General features: G+C 41.2%; 1 protein-coding gene across 1 annotated transcript; it reads left to right on the top strand.

The window, feature by feature from the left end:
- Positions 1 to 575: 575 nt before the first annotated feature.
- On the top strand, positions 576 to 15,916 carry VCAM1 (vascular cell adhesion molecule 1). Its single transcript, XM_020788717.3, has 8 exons — positions 576 to 989; positions 4,322 to 4,600; positions 5,500 to 5,820; positions 7,039 to 7,311; positions 8,308 to 8,574; positions 10,905 to 11,171; positions 12,146 to 12,406; positions 14,015 to 15,916. Exons 1-8 carry the CDS (start codon positions 713 to 715, stop codon positions 14,173 to 14,175), a joined length of 2,106 nt encoding a protein of 701 aa, XP_020644376.3. The 5' UTR covers positions 576 to 712; the 3' UTR covers positions 14,176 to 15,916.
- Positions 15,917 to 20,730: the final 4,814 nt, after the last annotated feature.

Here is a 20,730-nt window from a genome sequence, read left to right as displayed (position 1 = left end):
CCATATAGCACACAAGCCTCATACAGCACCCTGAAGCCTTCACACACAGCTCTTATGTTCCCACAAGAAGAGGCTCTTTCCTATTCTTACACCATTATTCCTAGCCAGCTTGTGGCAAACCACCTGCAAGCCACACTTCCTCCCCCCTCCTTTGTGGAAATTACCATCTGCTCACCCGTGCAGGTGAGGCAGCACACGAGGCAGCCAAAACACGTTGCAGTCTCGGTGGTGTTAATATCAATCACAACAGCCCTGATAGGTTGACCGATATCATCCTTTTGCGTGGCCGGGGGGGGGGGGGGAGGCTACCAACCTGTCGAGAGGAAGCCTTGCAGGACTGAAGAGATGTTTTAAGTAAACTCTCTCTGTGTCGGGGGGGGGGGGGAGAGGCTCGGACATCACGTTCGTCTCAGGTTGCACCGACCCTCTCGGCAGCCCAGCTTCCATAGTATTATTTATTAGTTGTTTTTCCCAATCAAACGGCTTCTCGTTATACGTTAGCGGCAACTTATCGGCTGCCTTAAAACGTCCCTCCCCGCCCTCAGGGCTTAGCTGAACCATCATCGTCTGGCGCGTTCATTGTGGGAGCCAGGATGGGGCCAGCTCCCCCGAGACACCTCAGAGGGGCGCCAGGGCTCCAGAGTGTCCGGCCGGCCACCTTTCCCTGACGGGGAATTTCGATTTTCATCCTTGCTTCGGGGGTTTCCCCGCCATGGAAATTCCAGCCTTTGCTCCCGCCTTCCCGACCCCCCCCCCCCGCGCGCGCTCACTCTTCCCTGTTTTAAAAAGCACGCGACGAGGTCCTGGCGCAGCGCTTTCTCGTTCAAAGCCACCCTCTTGGCGGTCCTTGTGGAAGGCGCAGCGGCCCCGATTCTGCCACGGGGGCCTCCTTTGCCAGCTGAAGTCCGGAGTAAGACGAGGACGAGATCAAATGGGCAGAGGCACCTCCGCCCACGCAGCTCTCTTGCTGCTGGTGGCCATCCTGACATGTGAGTTTCCTCACTCCCCCGTCCCCCTTGTTTTAAGGTTTTGATGTGCCTGTGTTTTACAAAGTTACTCTGTCTGAACTTGACATGGGCTCCCCCCCCCCACTTTAGAAGACAGGTTTGTTTAACTGCACATATATTTTTTTTAAATCACACGCTCAGGTTGATTATAGGATATGCTTATACTATGATTTTATAAATAATACAGTAACTGGAAGGGTTTCTAAATAACGATTGCAATACAAACTTATATCGACCATCCAAATGTGGTTGGACTACAACTCCCAAGAGCCCTAGCCAGCATGTCCAGAAAATTATAATGGGAGTTGTAGTCCAACCACAACGCTAAGGCCAGAATCTGCCCTTGCCTGGTTTAGGTGTAAAAGAGTGGCAGATTTGGAATCCATTGCACTGAATATTGTGGGAATTACTGTACTTGAGTAAGCAAGTGCAAGAATGTGCTGTTAGCCTCCTGCTTCCTCAGAAACAGTACGTACAATTTTGCGCAAATCTACGCAGAAACGTGTCCCATTGAATTCAGCAAGGCTGACTCTCGGGTTAAGTTTGTATTAAATGGTTTTGCTGAGTTCTTTGATATTTGCTCCAAAGGAAGTCTACAAAGGAAGCTACCTAAATTATTTAGAAGTTTCAAGTACTGGGGTAATTGAGTGGTGGAAGTTCAGATGTGTATTAAATATGCTCACTCCCTGTGAGCGTTCAGCATTTTCTTGGATTGAATACCACTCACTTAAAAGCACAATTAACTTACTGTCAGCTGTTTAAAACAAGTTGGCCTTTGTTATCTCAGATACATACTTTTATGTATTTATGAAGTGTTATAGCTATTGACTTAAATGTAAACACCTGAAGTTCAGTTCTGGTTTAAGAATTAGCTGGTATTTTTCAGTTACAACCTGATCTTGTGCATTGGTGTAAGTGCTATTGAATTCAGTGGCCAGCAGCCTATTCGTGTTCTGTGTTATGTTTGTATAACTTGCTATGATTACTAATTGATGATGTGTCAGGATGCTTCGGAGTTGTTTCAGTTGAGCATATGATGGGGGTGCATGATTGAAATGTGTTTGTGCACCTTATGAATTAGCTGGAGTTTTGAGATTGCATGTACTGTACCTGTACTGCCACAAATACCACCTTGCAAGAGGCAAATTACGTAAACCTTATGCAAATACCAATAGGAATTTGGCCAAAGCGGTTTACTTCCAAATATACATATGTTTATAGCACTGCAGCCTTGAAGTATTAAAGTTATGATGAATACAGTCTTCCCCAAGAAGTCTAAGTTCTTTACCTCATCTATTACCACAGCTATATGTGTAAACAAGCTTTGAATGACACTAACATCAGATTAATTTCTAATATTCAGATTTAAGTGACCTATGAGTTACACTGGAACTCCTATTTTATAGTCTAAACTGGCTTTTAATTGGTCATTTTATTCTCATTGGCATTTACTTCCAAATAAATTTGCCAAGGATTGTTAATTCAGGCAGTAATTCTGTGCTTCTTTACTTGGTTATAAGCCACACTGAACCCATCACACTATTAATAATAGTGTGGTCATATTATTTATACATTGGCTAAAATCCTGTTGCTTTAATGTACACTGCGTAAGGCTGTTGACATCATCAGCTGCATCAAAACTTTCCAGTGCCCAATCCCCCCACAGTCTCTTTCATAATGGGAAAGCCAGCAGTGACAATTATAGACTCCCCTGACAGTTCTGCGGGCCCCAGTGGCATCCCCCAATGAAAGGAATCCCAAGGTGAAGCTTTGTGATCTTGAGGAGTGGGTGGAAGGGAGATCAGAAAATTTTAATGTAACATTATTAGCCACAAGTTTTTTTTAATTAGCCACATGGTGTAAGTTACAGTATTGGATTTTGGCCGACATGGTTCATTGACTTGGAGTAATAATCTAGCTTTGCTTGACAAACTAATCATGACAAAGTTGCATAAAAATATTTGAGCAGACTTACAATGTGGTCTATACAAGACTGGCTTCCACTGAGCCCAGTGGTGTTTCTGCCTTAGTCGGGTGTGTGTGTGTGCAGGATTTCACTCTTATTCCATGACTAACTTCCAAATAAGTTAGTCATGCATGGAGTGACCATCAGATCAATACACCTGTATTCAGACAACAACTCCAGTTTGTCTATATGCTATAAAAACATCAGACAAAATAATAATAATAATAATCCCAAAACAGCAAAGCAATAGACAAAAGTATTGTGACATTTTAACTGCTATATTTTAATGTGAGCTTTTGTGGATCAAGTTCATTTTCTCATTGTGCAAAGATTTTTTTATGATGCCAAGATTATTATGCTCTGTTAAATTCATAGTTGCAGTTTTAAGAGAGATTGCCATATTAGTCTGCAAGCATATGAAGCAAAAAGGAAAAGGAAAAAAAGCATTGTGGCATCTTAAAGACTAATTATGATATTTTAATATAAGCTTTTGTGCACCTTCTTGGCTCACTTTGTCAGACATGTGAGGTGGAAAACAGGGATTAACACTGTAAAACATTCATGCTGGACTCTTAAGTGCTATGATTCATGACTTCTGTTTGGTATTCAGTTCTGTAAACATCCCAGCATGAAACGAAAAATCAGGCAAAAGAAGACAGAGAAAAAAAAGAGAGAAAAGAACTGTAAAGATCAACTGTAGGCATTAATACTGTACAATTAAAGAAAACAACAGGAATAGCGTGTTTTAATACATGATAGACTATACCTTTGAGTCTTGTGGGGAAATATGGGTCTGGAAGTTGTGAAGGAAAATAACAGTACAGTATGTGGCCAAGTGGGTCAAATTTCAGCAGTCTGCCTCCAGACAATATGGCAGCAGAGAACAGAACATTTTTCACTAGCATGGATGGGAAAGTGTTCATTAGCAGAACTTAGCAAAAAGAAAGAAATGAAACATAAATCCCACTGGAATTTAACAAATGCCTCTGTAGTGGAGAGAGGTATGTATATAATGGGTATTTTTAAGATTACCAGAGCTGCTTGCATTGTATTACTGATCTCATATGTATTATGAATTTAACAAGCAAAAATAAAAGTTGCTATACTGGAAAAGAAACTCTACAAAACAAGAATGCAGAAAGAAACAGCTGAGGTAAAATTTATTCACATGATGGACACACGTATAAATGGACTTAATGTCAGTCAAGGTTTCTTTAGCCATTACAAATTGTAAAATTATGCTGTTATCTACAGTACCTGCGTATGTAACAGAGACTACAGAGAAAAATGGAGCTCAGTAAAACTATGTACACATGTTAACCCTAAACATACTTGTCTGTTGTTTCAGCTGAAGCATTTGAAATTGAAGACATTGCGCCTGGTCACAAGGTTGCTGCACAGATTGGTCAAATGCTGGTGTTAAGGTGCCGTACAACTGGATGTATATCCCCTAATTTCTCTTGGAGAACACACCTGGATTCCCCATTAGGCGGGATTATGAGTACCCAAGGACCCAATTCATTTTTAACTGTGGAGTCTGTTGGATTTGAAAATGAGTATACCTATTTCTGTAATGCTCACTGTGGAGAAGAGAAAAGAGAAAAAAGAGTCCAGATTAACATTTATTGTAAGTAACTAGATAATGGTTGAATCTGTAATAATTCTTGTGCACAAATATGTTAAAATATCATATTTTGATATTTTGTTTAAAAGATTCGGTGCAAGCTTTTGAAGCACATTTAACTCTCCCTAAATCTAGATCAAAAGCTAGCTGGTCCGAATGGAATACTATTTCTCTGGAGCTGTGCTTCTGTTGTAAAGTCAGTCCTATAAGAGAAATGGGTCTATATGAAAAGAGCTAGTGTCCAGTTTTGCCCATTTCTGAATTTGTTGATAATGCCGTAGCAGGTTCAGTTCAACATGCATTTGAATATATGGAATATGGGGAGAAATAGATTTAAAACCTGAAGTCATATACATTTAATGGTGCAGTAGTAAGATAAAGGTTCCCCTTGACATTTAGTCCAGTTGTGTCCAACTCTATGGGGCGGTGCTCATTCCTGTTTCCAAGCCGTAGAGCCAGCGTTTGTCTGAAGACAATTTCTATGGTCACGTGGCCAGCGCGACTAGACACGCTTATGGTAGTAGCAAACACCATTTATGAGGATTTTTTTTTCAATTTAAATGAATAGGTACTGCATGAGGTACTGTCTGGTTCTTGAACAGCTTCATTGGTTTTCAATGGGGTCCAATTGGAACAATTTTCCCTTTTAGATTTTTGTTAAACAAATACAGAAAGTGCACAGGTCAGTAAGGCAAAAATACTATTATGGAAACTCTCACACTGGCATTTCATTTCTTTTCAGTCAGAACGGTTTAAATTTTTAAAAAATGTACGTTTTTATAGTATTTAAATAATTATTTAAATCAATTTGATTTTTTAAAAAACACTGATTTTTTATTCACCCTGATTCAGATGCTGTTGAATCTATTTCTCTGATAACTTTTCTGTATGTATTATTTTAGCCTTTCCCAGTGATCCTGTTATTGAGGTTAGTAGCCCATTGGTTCTCGGAAAACCAGCTAGCATCACCTGCCGTGTTCCTAAAGTGTTTCCGTCTGAACAACTGGTGCTATCTCTGAAGAAAGGTGATGAAGTTCTTCCCATTGGACAATGTTGTGATGAGTCACATTCTAGTTCAGTACAAACAAAAACTGTAAACGTTAACTTTACCCCCACTAAAGAAGATATTGGAAAAGAAATCACATGTTTAGCTGAACTGCCAATAGAGGACATGGAGTTTGAGCCCAAGGAGAGGAAGACGACACATGTACTCAACGTCAACTGTGAGTATCTTGAGGTTATTAAAGCTTCAAAGCAAATGTGTATATTGCATTGTTAGATCGTATGTATCTTTGTGTGTATCAAAGTTTGATGAAGTTAGGATGCTGCATGTATTATTTCAGGCCTCACATACCTGGCATCAGGAATACTACACATACAAAAAGGACCAAATGAACTTACTTTATTGCTTGTTTATGTTCCAAGGAGCTGGGATTGGCATACAAGCTTCTATCTCCTGTCACTCTGGACATGCAACTGTTATCTCCATAACAGTTCTGGGAGATAGGCTGAGTACAGTGTGAACCAATACAATTGATGCAACAGTTTTCAGATACGGGGTCTCTACTGAGATTTCCTCTTCCTTTAAGGTCACTGTCACCCCCTCAGTAGTATTTAGGAGACCGTCAAAAGTAATCTTACAAGTTTTGATATGGAGAAATTCTCTGTTTTCTTCTTGTTTATTTGGAACAGAAGGAGTCAGGGCTGGGAGTTCAGTTCCCAGGTGTGTCTCCCAGGAGCTGCACAGGGCCAAAATATCACCTGAAGGAGGGACTGATAAACAAATTTTACTAGTTCATGCCTCAGAAACTTTAGAAAGGGTTGTCATGAGTTAGAATTAACTTGGTGACATAACTCAGTGGTTTAGGTATTTGGCTGCAGAGCTAGAAGTTGGGAGTTCGATTCCCTACCTTGCCTTCCTGTCAGGGGCTGAACGTTGATCCATAGCATCCCTTCCAGCTCTTCTACTACTACTACTACTACTACTACTACTACTACTACTGCTATTGCTATTGCTATTGCTATTGTATTATATCATTATTGGGAGCAAGTCTATTGGACTACGGCTCAGGAGATGAAGGTCCAAATCCCTCTCTGCTATGAAATTCACTGGGGGTAGCAATGGTAAACACTTCCGTGAACATTCAATATCCCTCAAAAACTCTATAAGAATTGTCATATATTAGAAATTACTTGTCAGCACACAACAACAGGGTTTGTTTGTACAGTTGACTGTTTCCCCTTTAGTTTTTGTGTATTTAATGTTTGTATATTTCTGATCATTTTCAACTTTAAAATAAGGTACCACATGACACTGGGTGTTCTTCCATCCAGACCATTTCCTTAAGATTTTCAGCAGTTTCTTCATGCTGAACATTTTCTGCAACTCATACCTTTTTCATCTTTGTACTTTAAACTGTTCACTTTTTGCTTTCTTCTAGTTGGCCCACTGAACACTCGCATCACTGCATTCCCAGCGACCACCCTTTCTGAAGGGGAAGCACTGACACTCAGCTGTGAGACTGAAAGTCATCCACCAACAACAATTGTGTGGAAGAAGCAGCTAGCTGATGGCACTGTCCAGTTCATTGAAGAAAGTTACAACCTGCACATCCCACACACACAGTTCTCCAGCTCCGGAATTTACATCTGTGAAGCAACAAACAATGTAACTAAGGAAGTGGAGAACAGAACAGTGTCTGTTACCATACAAGGTATGATGCTGCAGGGATAGGGTATCTTGTCTATAGAACTGAGCTAAATCCAAAAAGATGAAGCTGGGAAGGAAGTGCAAGGGAGTGTCCTTGCGTCTCTTTCTTGGCTTCAGCTCACTGTCAGGAAAGAGGTTATTGACTGCTTTGTTGATAATTGATAATCTTGTCTTTGTAATTATTCCATCCTCATTTTATGCTGGGAATTCATTTGGTGTTGCAACAGGATTAATATTTGAAAGAAGTACAGTGGTGCCTCGCTTAACGAGTGCACCGTTTAACGAAAAATCCGTATAGCGATCCCTTTTTGGGGATCGCTATACGGATCAGCCCCAATCGCCGCACTCGCTTTGCGACGATTGGGGCTCCGGCAGCCATTTTGGAGCCGCCGAACAGCTGATCGGCGGCTCCAAAATGGCCGCCGGAGCGAAAACATCGCTGGAGGGGGTAAGTTTACACACTTATTGGAACGCATTAAACTAAGTTTAATGCGTTCCAACAGGTTTTCCTGCCCCGCACAGCGATGTTTTCGTATAGCGAAGGTTAATCCGGAACGGATTAACCTCGCTATACGGGGCACCACTGTACAAATTTGCTACATACCAGAGTTTGGGAGAGTCCTTGTTCTTAATATTGTGAGTCATTGTTCTTAAAAGCATGAGTTCTTGTTCCTGATAGTATAAGTCAATGAGATCCTGCTACAGGATCATATTTTTCCAGTCTGGCCCAATCGTGTGACCAAGATACTGAGATGATTCTTGCTGCCCTAGGTGTGTTTGTGGGGACTAATCAAAAGAAGAACTCCTTCCTGAAGTAATTAGGAAAAGGAAGGAGCTCTGTGTAGACACCAGATCTTCTTTTCTTCCAAGAGACTGCATATGTTTTTCACACTGCATAAAATGTGGTAAACATCAGTTTTAATATGGTAGTTATGTGGTAGAGACGTGAAGTATTTCACACTGATACTGAAGTAAGTTTTGGGTTATATTCTTCATCCAGGTCCCCCTGTCCACCCAGAGCTCTCTATCTTTCCTAGCACTAGCGTGCGAGAAGGAGAACATGTGACTCTGCAGTGTTCTGTGAAAAGCAGCCCTCCCGCTGATATCTTAATTATGAAGAAGTCTGCTACTGAAGATGCCGTCCTGGAGAGTCAGGATGGTTTTGTCCACATCCCAAGAGTGGCCCCTACTGATGCAGGAGACTATAAATGTCAAGTGAAGAATGAATTTGGGGAGGCTCAAATGACAAGAGCACTGCATGTGGAATGTAAGTTTTCATCACACCAATACTTATCTCTGCATTTCTAGGCGATGAAGCATTTCTTCCTTGCATGGCAAGTCAAGGGGCTCAGTAAAGGCCCTCTTTTTTAGGTGACCCCCATTGACTTTTCTTCAGGTATCCATAGATACCATCCGGTTACAGAAGATGTCTTCCTTGGACTTATGGATGTTAGTTGTAATGTTTTGGTGCTTCTTAATTAAATGTTGTGATGAGTGATGGCACTTATACTTTTAGTTGCATTATAATCTGCCCTTTAAAGCTTTTGTTTTGAAAAGCAGATTGTAGAGATTTAAAATGAGTGAATAAATAAATCTACCTATTTATGGGACCATAGGGAAATGGGTTTGTATCAAAACCATAGAGGATCTTTCCATCCTTGTCTTTACATTATATAGTTATGCTTAAAGGAATGTCTTCCCTAGTACCAGCCTAGCTGGGATTTAGGTTCAGCTAGGAAAAGTTTGCTTATGTCTTTCCAGGGCACTACAGTTGTCAGAGCCTTCTTTGTAGTGGCACCCCATGTTTGGAACTCCTTTCTGTTAGATCTCTCTCACACACACAAACATGTGCAACACACACTTCTCTGCCAGGTGCTGGTTAACAACATGTATATTTGTACAATTTTTCTGAGAAATGGGATGTGTTTTATTTGTTTGTTACTGCTACTCATCTGTAGTGCTTTTACTATATTAGTATACATTTCTAATTTGTGATTTTAAATATCAGTGATTTTAGCTTTGTGCTTTTATGCATATTGTTAGCTGCCCCGAACTTTTTGAAGGAGGGGGAGAATAACTCAAATAATCAATAGAAATAGTGGCTGGTTAGATACTTCAGTGTGTCTGGCTGTGGAGCCGAAGATTTGGACTTTGATTCCCAACTATGACTCCTGGCAGAAGAGCCAGTCTGTATAACACTGGATGAGTGCCATAGTCCCAAGGCATCCCCAGAAGGGGAATGGTAAATCACTTCTAAGTACAGTGGTGCCCCGCTTAACGATTACCCTGATTCATGACGAATCTGCTTCACGACGATGTTTTTGCGATCGCAATTGCGATCACAAAACAATGTTTTAATGGGCAAAATCCGCTTTGCGACAGTCGGTTCCCTGCTTTGGGAACCAATTCTTTGCATTACGTTGATCAAAAGAGCTGATCGCCGGGTTTTCAAAATGGCCGCTGGCTGCTTAAAATGGCTCCCCACTGTTTTTAGGAGGCATTTTTCACTGCACAGGCATCGGAAAATGGCCGCCCTATGGAGGATCTTTGCTGGACGAGCAGGTATTTCGCCCATTGGAACCCATTGAACGGTTTTCAATGCATTTCAATAGGATTTTTTAATTCGCTTGATAAGGATTTTGCTCTACAGCGATTTCGCTGGAATGGATTATCCTCGTCAAGTGAAGCACCACTGTATTGTCTATCTAGAAAACTCTGCAAAAGGTCACCATATGTTGGAATCAACTTAACATCATGTAATTATGATAGTAATAAGTACAGAACTTATCAGTGTATAAGGGACCTCATAAGAACAAGATAAGCCAAGACAAACTCCTGACGTCAAAGGCATTCCTTCACATCAGTTATCTGCCCCCACCCATCCTGCCACCATATGTTGCATTTGTAACTCCCACTGTCTTCCATCAGGGCCTTTTCTTACAGCTTAAAGGTGGCGGGAATTGTAGTATAACTCTGAGTTATGACTGAAGAATGGAAAGGCAAGGATAACAAAGGATTGATGTAACAAAGTAGATGCATTATGTATTTGGAGACAAAAATTCAGCTTACCGTCATATTTCAGAACATTATATTAAATATACTGTAGCCATAAATTCACATCTAGAATACATGGAATTCTCTCTCTTCTCTTAACTCCTTCAGCTAAAAAGGTATGGTCCTGGATAATGATTTAAAACTGGATTAGGAGAACCAAGTACTAGCCTTCACTGAACCATGATTTGCTTACACCATTTATTTTCTCTCAGCTTGAACCACATCAAATGATTCTTGTGAAGTGCTTCCACAAAGAAAGGGCTGGTATTTCCACTGCAAATCTTGTAATCTCCAATTCCCAGATTTGTCCTAGAAAGATGCCTGTTTCTCCTGTGACTAGAAATAGATATCATTCAAGTTCTCAAAAGTAGTGTCTCTTGGCCAGATCTTTTGAGGAATTGGCGTCTTGAAGATACATGAATCATACATGAAAAGATGTGCAAAACTTCTGATCTGATTGGTAGTACCTAATTATGTGACAGTTGTGTTACCCTGACTGTGTACAATCAGTAAGGAGCTGTTCAATTTTGTGTTCTGTTTTAGATGGACCAAGGAATACAACAATTGTTGTCTCCCCTTCTAACATAGTGAAAGAAGGTGACACTGTAATTATGATATGTTCTACCGATGGCAGTCCCACCCCAAAAGTTTCCTGGAAGAAACGGCTACCAAATGGAGGTTCTCGACTTGTTTCAGGAGATGGTACCTTAACACTGGAGAAAGTACAGGCTGAAGATATGGGGCATTATGAGTGTGAAGGAAGTAACCATGCTGGAAAAGACAACAAAGCTGTGGAATTAGTTGTTGAAGGTGAATTAAAATTTACAGTTAAATAATTTCTGTTTGAATTTGTAGACTCATACAGTGGGGTCTCGACTTACGAACTTAATCCGTATTGGAAGGTGGTTTGTAGGTCGAAAAGTTCGTAGGTCGAATCTGAATTTCCCATAGGAATGCATTGAAAACCATTTAATCTGTATCTGCTCTTTTCCGTCCATAGAAACTAATGGGAAGCTGCTATTCCACCTGCCACTAGAGGGGGATATTTTTTCTTTTTTTCCCCTTAGGTTCAGGAAACGAGGAGGAAGACAGGGAACAGTTTTCAAAGCACTTTAGAAATCTTTTTTTTCAACGAAGCCAATTTTAAATCATGTTTTAAAGCATGTTGTGCTGATTTTTTCAGCACAAAGACACACAGGCAGGCTTTTTAGGTGCTGAGCAAGCCTCCCCAAGCCTCTTCAGAGGCATCCGATCAGCTGATAGGCAGGGAGAGGAGGGTGCAGGACGGAGGGGGGGAAGCACAAAATGGCTGCCAGGCTCCCTTCTGGTGTGGGCTTTTAGCTGTTTCCTGCTCTTTTTCCTGCTGTTTGGGGGCTACCAAGGCCTGGTAAGTGACTTTCTTTTATTTAGTTTTAAGTTTCTGACCCTTTTTTCCCCTCCAGAAGCCTCTAAGGGGAGGGGGCACTTTTTTCCTGTTCGTAACTCGAGGGAAGTTCGTATGTCGAGTCCTTATTTCCCCTATAGGGTGGGTTCGTAAGTTGAATTGTTCGCAAGTAGGGTCATTCGTAAGTCAAGACCCCACTGTACCTTATTCAGACTTTTAGTGTTGATTGTTCTCCAGCTGATCTCTAGATAGTCAAATATCTGACAGATTATCAGCATTTTATCAATCTGTGATACTTTGTTTCAATATTTGTCAACATTCACCTAGTATAATATTTCTTCCCTTTTTTATCACATTGGTTGCTGACATGACAAAATGGTGCTTCTTTGTTTCCAATCAGTGTTTTCACCAACTACACCAGCATTAACTGATGCACCAGAAATTTTTACTGAGGTAGAAGATTTCACTACTGAGACTACAGCCTATAATACTCCACATCAAGAGGCTGACAGGCATGGTCAAATGGAAAATGAAACTTCTGCAACTCCAGAAGACACAGCCTTCACAACATACACAACAATGAAATATGATACAGTCACATATGTAGTGACTAGTTCTGACAATGATGAAAATGGTACAGAAGAAATAGAAATAATCATTGGTAGGTAATTTATTCCTTGCCTCTAATCAGTGCATATTCATAGGATTTCCCCAAGATCTTACTACTGTACTCTGTCCATTTTAAAAACTCTTGCATGGGGTTTGTGATCTAGCAATGTCTTTTATTCTCATGGAAAACTAGCAGACGAATGAGCCATTTGGTGCAAGCTTGACGTGGACAGAGATAGAAAATGAGCCTTATAATTAATTCAGTGCATATATTTACGTACTGCAAAAACAGAAAATAGTTCTGGCACTTTAAAGAACTGAAGGTTTGTTTTAGTGTGTTTGTGAATTATGCCCTACTTCCTCCTGCATGTGGAACATAATAGTTAAACCACTAGTTTATATACACAGAGGACAGGGCAGAGGAGTAGAAACCGCATGAGATAATCCATGCTCTGTTTCTCCGAAGATCATAATCGTGAAATAAACCTGTTGGTCTTTAAAATGTCACAACTTTTTGCATTTCGTTTTTATTATACATTCCAAAACAAATTAATGGTGCTACAGTATGTTTCTGCTTTTCATAATGAAGACAGAGTTCTTCCTGACGTTTCGTCAGTCTCTGTGGCCGGCATCTTCAGAGGACTGGAATAGGAACTCTATCCATGCCCTGTTACTGTTTGTTGGATAGTTTTTATAGCTGTGGGAACAGCTTTTGTCTTTTTTCAGAAGAAAGGGTGATCAGCATGTTTTTGTTGTGATAAGGGGTTATCTGTCACTGTGATTGATGGGTGTCGTTAGCTGGTCTTTTTTGTGCAATGATCCCTGGCCCTTGTGGCTGGGTAGAGTTCGTTGACCTTTTGCAGGGTGTATTTTTCAGAATTGGAAGACAGGCTGTGTTTAGTTTTAGGCCTTCTTCCTTTCTGTTGAAGTTCTGTTTATGTTTATGGATTTCAATGGCTTTCCTGTTCAGTCTAACATACAGATTGCTGATGTTGTCCAGTACTTCAATATTTTGAAATAGAATTTCATGTCCAGCTTGTTTTAGGGATGTGCAGACAAAAGCTGTTCCCACAGCTATAAATACTCAACTGTCCAACAAACAGCAATAGAGCATGGAGATAGTTCCTACTTCAGTCCTCTAAAGATGCTGGCCACTGAGACTGGCGAAATGTCAGGAAGAACAACCTTCAGAACACGGCCAAAGAGCCTGAAAAACCCACATCAACCATTTGATCCCGGCCATGAAAGCCTTCATGAATACACAAATAGAGTTGTTTAATTCATCTGTTGCTTCTGGTGCAAAGAATTGATAGGATTGGCCATTACTGGTATATAGGATCCCTGAATTTAATGGCACAGGCATATGTAGATGGAAGGGGAGATGACATTAAATCCAAAAGGGAAAAAATATTTTGCTGTTGATGTAACAAAAAATAAAGTCTTATACCTGCTTTGAGACTGACAGATTTATTTTAGCATCAGCTTTCATTGATTGCAGTCTACTTCCTCAGTCAAAATTCACATGAAACATCATACTAAAATACATTGTCAAACAGACTATTAGAACTTCCTCTTTGAATTTTGCTCTTGAGAAGTTTATAATTAAAATAAAATTGCTAATGTAGTAGCTTACAGTCAGTTTTCTCCTCTTTATTTTCAGCCAGAATGGAAGAACCAAATTATGTGACTCCTATCATCATTGCAATAGCAGCCTTAGCAACAGCAGCTGGTCCTGTGGCAGCCATCTTGATTTACATCTCTAGGAAGGCAAAGATCAATGGATCATACAGTCTTGTAAACTCACTGAAAGCAAAAGTGTAGAGAAGAGCAACAACACATTTTTGCACCTTTACCAAGTGGATTGTGTTGGGTGATCTTGGGTCAGTTGCTGGGAGGCCTTCCAACATGGACATCTAAATGGTTTGGTTTCTCTGGCTCAAACCCAGAATTTTAGGCAGTAGATCCAGATATCATTATCTTCTACTGTGACCTGGTTGCCCTATGGCTTTATTCATCTTTTGTTTTGCCAAAAAGAAGAGGAGGACATAATAAATATACCGGTCTTTTGGAATAATAGCACTAGGAGCAATCTATTTGGAAAGCACCCTATCTCTCAGGATAAGCTGTCTCACAGATTGTTGTGAGAATAAAATGGGATAGGCTTATGTATGTCTGCCCTAAGATCCTTGCTGGAAGGATTTTTTTTAATTTTGTGAATAAAACCTTGTGTTTTGTTGTTACTTCAGTTAGTAGGATTGGAAAGATTGCCTGAGAACAACAGGAGTGTCTTTATTTTTCAGTAGAGCTGCCTTCAGAGAAGGAAATCTTAGAGGCATTTGGCTTTCCTTGGACATTATGCATAATTTCCTGAAAGTTTGTGTCACACAAAGTTGGAAAGTAAACTTGCCAGCCTGCAGTAGGCCTGTTAGTTTTGTACATGGTCTTTAAATTCTACAGGTAGTATAAAAATAATTGTTAAATCGTTTTTGAAAATATAGTATGCTTGTAATTATGGAGTGATTTGTTTTCAGTACGAGCATGGTCCAACTTAAAATATTTCACATTGACTGCAGCAAAATATGTTTCTTCCGTTGAGATAAGTTCTTATTGGCATGTATTTAATTTAGATAGGAGCATGTCTGGTACATATGTACCCCCATTCTCTTCCTCATTTGTAACAATACAGTCTAGCAATTTCAGTGCCCCACAGATAAAGCCTAGCTGAAGAATTGTAGCCATCTGCTGGGAACGATGTTTGTGAGTATCAGACTCAGACAGGAGTGAACACTAGGTGTGCTGATACAGTACCATACTGAGGACCTGGCAGCAGGGGAAACTTTGCCGGGCCTGTGATTCTAATACAGAGTAATCTGGAAACTTCTTTGATTAGCATCTCTCTTCTCTGCTGTAGGCTGCCAACTTGGAGCAGTAAGTAAGTTACTGTCCCTTAAGATGGACAACAGGAGGATCTGGGGTCAATTTTTGCTCCCAGGTTCTCCCATTCACCCTCAGAACAGCAGGAAAATAAAAACAAAAGTGACAGGATGTCCACTGCTATTTTGTCTGTTTATTTTTAATTGTTGATGTATGTTGGCTATGTGCACAGTTTTATCACAATAGCATCAGTCCTGGAGGCTCTTGGGAGAAGGAGAAGGCGATCCTCTTGCAAATACTGCTCATGGTGTAGCATAAGGGCCTGGAGGCTGCAGGGTGGAGGGACAACACAAAAATGGCCTTGAGCTGTAGTCTACGGTCCACATGCCCACCTACTAAGTGTTCACCACTGCTTTAAAACAGAGTGTAATTGCACTTGCTTTCAAAGTTTGGATTGAGAGGATATTCTTGACTATATTTTGCAAAAGAAACTCACTATGTGTTGCACAATCAGATTACCACTTACGGTAGTTTCTACTGAAGAAATATGTCCAAAGTTTTTTTGAAAATATTCCATCACTCCTACTTTGCAAGCTCATGTACTTGGTACTTTTTGTATAGTATTATTTAAATCTATTTGTAATGACAGAGTTTTCTATTGTGAAATAAAGTACTGGTGTTTACATTGCTTCTGTTCCTCTCTGTAAATCCTTGTTGTGTTGGACAGTGGAGTAACTAAAATATTGTAAATAAGAATACCTTGGCCAAAATCCTATTTATTGTGTAGCTGTGTAACTACTTGCAAAATCAGTTGCACAATCAGGCACACAAGGCAGACTGCTTGGATGTAACGCCCTGTGGGTGAAACTGTTTTGCCAAGTGCAATAGGATTTCAGTCTTTTCCTTGCTTAAAAAGACTTGCTGTATTCTATAGAAATTGCTGGACTTACAGAACTTTGAAAGTGCTGCTGTAAACTTTCATTTGCTGGCTACATTGGAGTTTATCCTGCTCTGTTGCCCCTCGCTGGAACAGTTGTGATGGCTCTGAAAAACACTGACTACATTGCATTCTTGTTAGAGCATTCCAATTTGTCCCTAATGGGGACCAGTACATCCCAGATTGTTCTAGGGTTGGAGCCTACAGTTTATTTGGAACGATTGGGATTGGTCCAAACAAACACAGTTTGCTTGCTTGTGATCACCTAAATCCGCTCCATTGTGGCATTGGGGTGCGTATTTAATTTTTTTACATGTTAATGGTGCTGTGTAGAGGTTGGAGTGGTCTGGATGTGACTGCAGATGACACCCTCTGCCCTATTTTGAAATGGAAAAAGACATACAGTATTTGTTTTCTTAATTAAAGGAAAAATGCGGGACTAAAACGTCCACTCCACAATCCTCTCCCTTTATCTGCAACCCCCCCCCCAGCATTAATGCCCACCTGCAAGCAAACAGAAACAGGCTGTTTCTCAATCTGCCTACAGCTGTTGCAAAAGAGAAGACGAGAGGCAGGGAGCAAGAAGGGAAGGGAGACATTGTGACAAAACAAAACAATCTGACAACAACATGTGGTTGACTAGATCGCAAGTACAGCGGCTGCAGGAGCGACTTCCATCTGAACGGAAGGAGTGATTTAATTAAGCCCTACTGTTCCAAAGTGACCCAAACTAGATCACTATCTGTCACTTATGTAGCTGTACCCTACCCACTGTCCCTGCTGTAGAGGAAGCACCTAGGGGGAGACGTAGGATAGCATCCTGGGAAGATTCTGTTTTGAAAGAGGAAATGTAAAGTCAAAAAACCCCAAAAGGCAGACCACTGTTGCTAGCTGTGTATGCTGTATTTCCAAGGGATGTGTTTTAATTGCATTCTAAAAATTTTTTCATTGGAATTAATGTAATCCTGTTTTAATGGTTGGCCTTGTTTTGTGTTTTAATTGTACAGTATACTTTTATTTAATGTATTCTGAGCTGCCTTGAATCTCCTGTTTGGGATAAAGGTAGGATATCAATCCAATTTTAAAAAATCCTATCAAATGGATGTTCTCCCCCCCCCCCATTGTCTAAAATGTTGGGACTTTAGATACCAAATTTGTGATTCTTCTGATCCCCACCAGCCAGATAAGCGGGGAGAGTGAGCTCTTGGAAGACCATCCCAGTAAACATCTATACTTTCCATCAAGTTCCTGGTTTGCTTTCTTGTTTTGTGACTCCATTGAAGAAACTGGTATTTGAAAGCACCCTAACCATCTTTCTATTTCCATTATAAAGGCTTGGCTGTGGAGAGAATCTATGACCAGTGCAGTCCTGTCATTGAAAGGACTTTTTCTCTCTCCACTAGGTTACAAGAGTGTTGCACCTCATGCCCCAGTGGGGAGAACCATTCAAAACCAGGGTTACAGAGAGAGGCAGGGTAAGAGAAAGGATGCCTATGGCATTTTGAAATAAAGGCAATGCCCATCCTACTGTAATCCTTATAAAGAGGGTAAAATTGGATGGACTGGGAGTGTTATGTTGAGATACCATTTGGTTCCTGGTTCACTTCTGGCTGGATAGCTTGGTGGTTTAGGTAGAGGTTGGGAGTTCGATTCCCCACTGCCTCCTGTAAGTACAGCCAGCCTGTGTGGTATCAGGCAAGTTACACAGTCCCAGGACACTCCTAGAAGAAGGGAGTGGCAGACCACTTCTGAATATGCTCTTATCTGAAAACTCCCAACAAAAAGTCACCACAAGTCAAAATTAACTTGATGGCACATGATAACTATTATTCACTTCCAGCATACTCGGTTCTTAATACCTTTCGGAGGTCCAGACCCTTTGCAGACATTTCCCATGAAACACTTTTCTTCATGGGATGAGAACTTGCATCTCAGGCTTTGATCTTTCTCCACCACAAGATATTATCCCTATAAACGTGTGATGTCCCCTCTAGATCTTCTGTAGACCAAGTATGGCCCTGTCATTAAGCAGGTGAGACAGTCATCTCAGGCAACGGATACTGAGAGATGGCAACAAAGTGCTGGCAGAGAGGTGTATGTCATGTGGCTGCCCTGTTTTCAGGTGCAGTGGAGGGATAGCACCCTACTGCCATTGTTGAAAAAAGCTTCAGTTGCCATTCTAATCATCTTTTTGCACAGAGAATTAAACAGCATTTTGTTCCCCACCTCAAGTAGCAAAATATTTCGGGAGAACCCTGTTGTAGTCCCATCTGTCTATTACACACATAATTTTGAGACATCATTGTGACAAACCCAGACCTACTGGGATCTGCCACACGTTAACTAAGCTGCCACCAACCATTCCCTATAAGAAGTCACACAGACCAGGGATGGATTTTTAAACAAATAAAGAATAAGGTTTATTTAAATACAACACACAGGGAAAATAAAATAATCAGGTGAATAAGATAAAGTAACGTGGCTTATTCTCATTCATACATGCATACAGTTTGGTTCACACAGAACCCTCAACTTGAAGCACAGACCCTGAACCTATCAGTTCTGGCTAACCAACAGACACCTGAACCTATCAGGTTGGTACTGACACACAGTAGTACCCTGTCTGACACACAGACTCCCACACCAGCTTCTTCTTCCCAGCTGCTGCTTCGTCACATCCCAGTGTCTCCTCTTCACCACACAGGCTTCACATATATATACAGTACAGCCCCTCCTCCTGATGTCCCGCCTTCCACTCCCCATAGGCTGGAACTTTCCCTCCAAACCCATGACAGACAGGTAACATCAGTGCTGTATGTAACACCTCCCCTCTTTATAAGTTGTTTTGTAGGGGGAAAGCTAAGGTGCTTTTTCCCAAAAAACAACCTGGATAAAACACACAAAAACAGTTATACATACCATATCATACTTACTTATACTTACATTCTAAGTTAACCATAGCAATTAGGCATTTAAACATTTACCATATACATTACATCAATTTACCTTTATTCATACAAACCAAGTTCAAAAAACAGGTACATTTAACTTTTGTCATCAATATATATACATAGTCCATGTTTCTTTCGCCGTCTTCATTCTTCAGGTCTTCTTGACAAGGCGTCAGCAACACAGTTCACTGACCCTCTGACCACCTTCACTTCAAAGTCATAGTCCTGTAGGTTTAAAGCCCACCTCATAAGTTTGCTATTGTGGGTTTTCATGGTCTTTAACCATTGCAGTGGTGAATGGTCAGTGCACAGAGTAAAATGTCTTCCCCAGATGTAAGGCTTGGCCTTCTGGATCGCATAGACTATGGCCAAACACTCCTTCTCCACGGTTGCCAAATGTCTCTCACCTTTTTGAAGTTTCCTACTCAGGTAGGACACTGGATGCTGGTCACCATTCTCATCCTCCTGGCAAAGAACCGCTCCTACCCCGCTGTTAGACGCATCGGTGTAGATGATGAACTCCCGGTCGAAGTCTGGAGCATGCAGCACTGGATAGTTGATTAGCGCCTGCTTCAACCTCTGGAACGCCTCCTCACAGTCGCTGGTCCACGGGATGCGGTCATCAGCCTTCTTCCTCGTCAGATCGGTCAGCGGAGCCGCAATCTCGCTAAACCTCGGGATGAACTTTCTGTAGTAGCCCACCAACCCAAGAAATGATTTGACTTTTTTCTTGGTGTTGGGTCTGGGCCAATCACGAACAGCTTCTATTTTGGCCTCCAGGGGTTTTATCACTCCTCCCCCTACCATGTGACCCAAGTATTTTCTTTCTGGGCTACCCAGCTGCAGTTTGTTCTTTTTGCAAGGCCTAGGCCAAAGCACTTCCTCCCCTGGATTAAAGCGCCTCTCCCTGCCTTCCTGGTCATCCCAAGCTTTCTTTCTGACCTTTTGAGCTTGCAGGGTCTCTGCTGCTAGCTCTAGGTTTCTCTTTAGGTTATTCCTTAAAGAGTCTATGTATGTCACAACGTCTTGTGGGTCATCCTGGGTGATCTGCTCCCAATTTTGTTTGATCAAATCAAGGGGCCCTTTCACCCTTCTCCCAAATAAAAGTTCAAATGGACTGAACCCGGTACTGGCTTGTGGCACTGATCGATAAGCAAACAAAAGGGATTGCAGCTTCTGGTCCCAATTGTTTGGATTCTCTGCCAAGTAAGCCCTAATCATGCGCATTAGAGTCCCATTGAACTTCTCAGTTAACCCATTACTTTCAGGATGATAGGCAGTGGTTTCCTTGTGCTTAATTCCACAGATTTGCCATAAGCGTTTCATGAGCTTTGATGTGAACGATGCGCCCAAATCTGTGATTATTTCTGAGGCAAATCCCATCCTGGACATATACCCCACCAAGGCATCTGCCACTGTGTTAGTTTCAATGTTAGTCAAGGGTATGGTTTCAGGGTACCTCGTGGCATGGTCCACAATGGTGAGAATGAACCTGTTCCCCCTCTTTGTGGCCTTGGGCAAAGGTCCCACAATATCCACCCCTATGCATTTGAACGGAGTGTCAATCACAGGCAAAGGGCACAACTTTGCTTTGGTCCTGTCGCGGTTATTCCC

This window comes from Pogona vitticeps, chromosome 4, assembly GCF_051106095.1.
Source record: "Pogona vitticeps strain Pit_001003342236 chromosome 4, PviZW2.1, whole genome shotgun sequence".
NCBI lineage: Eukaryota > Metazoa > Chordata > Lepidosauria > Squamata > Agamidae > Pogona > Pogona vitticeps.
The sequence above is the reverse complement of the archived record's forward strand: the minus strand, read 5'-3'. Positions and strand labels throughout refer to the sequence as shown.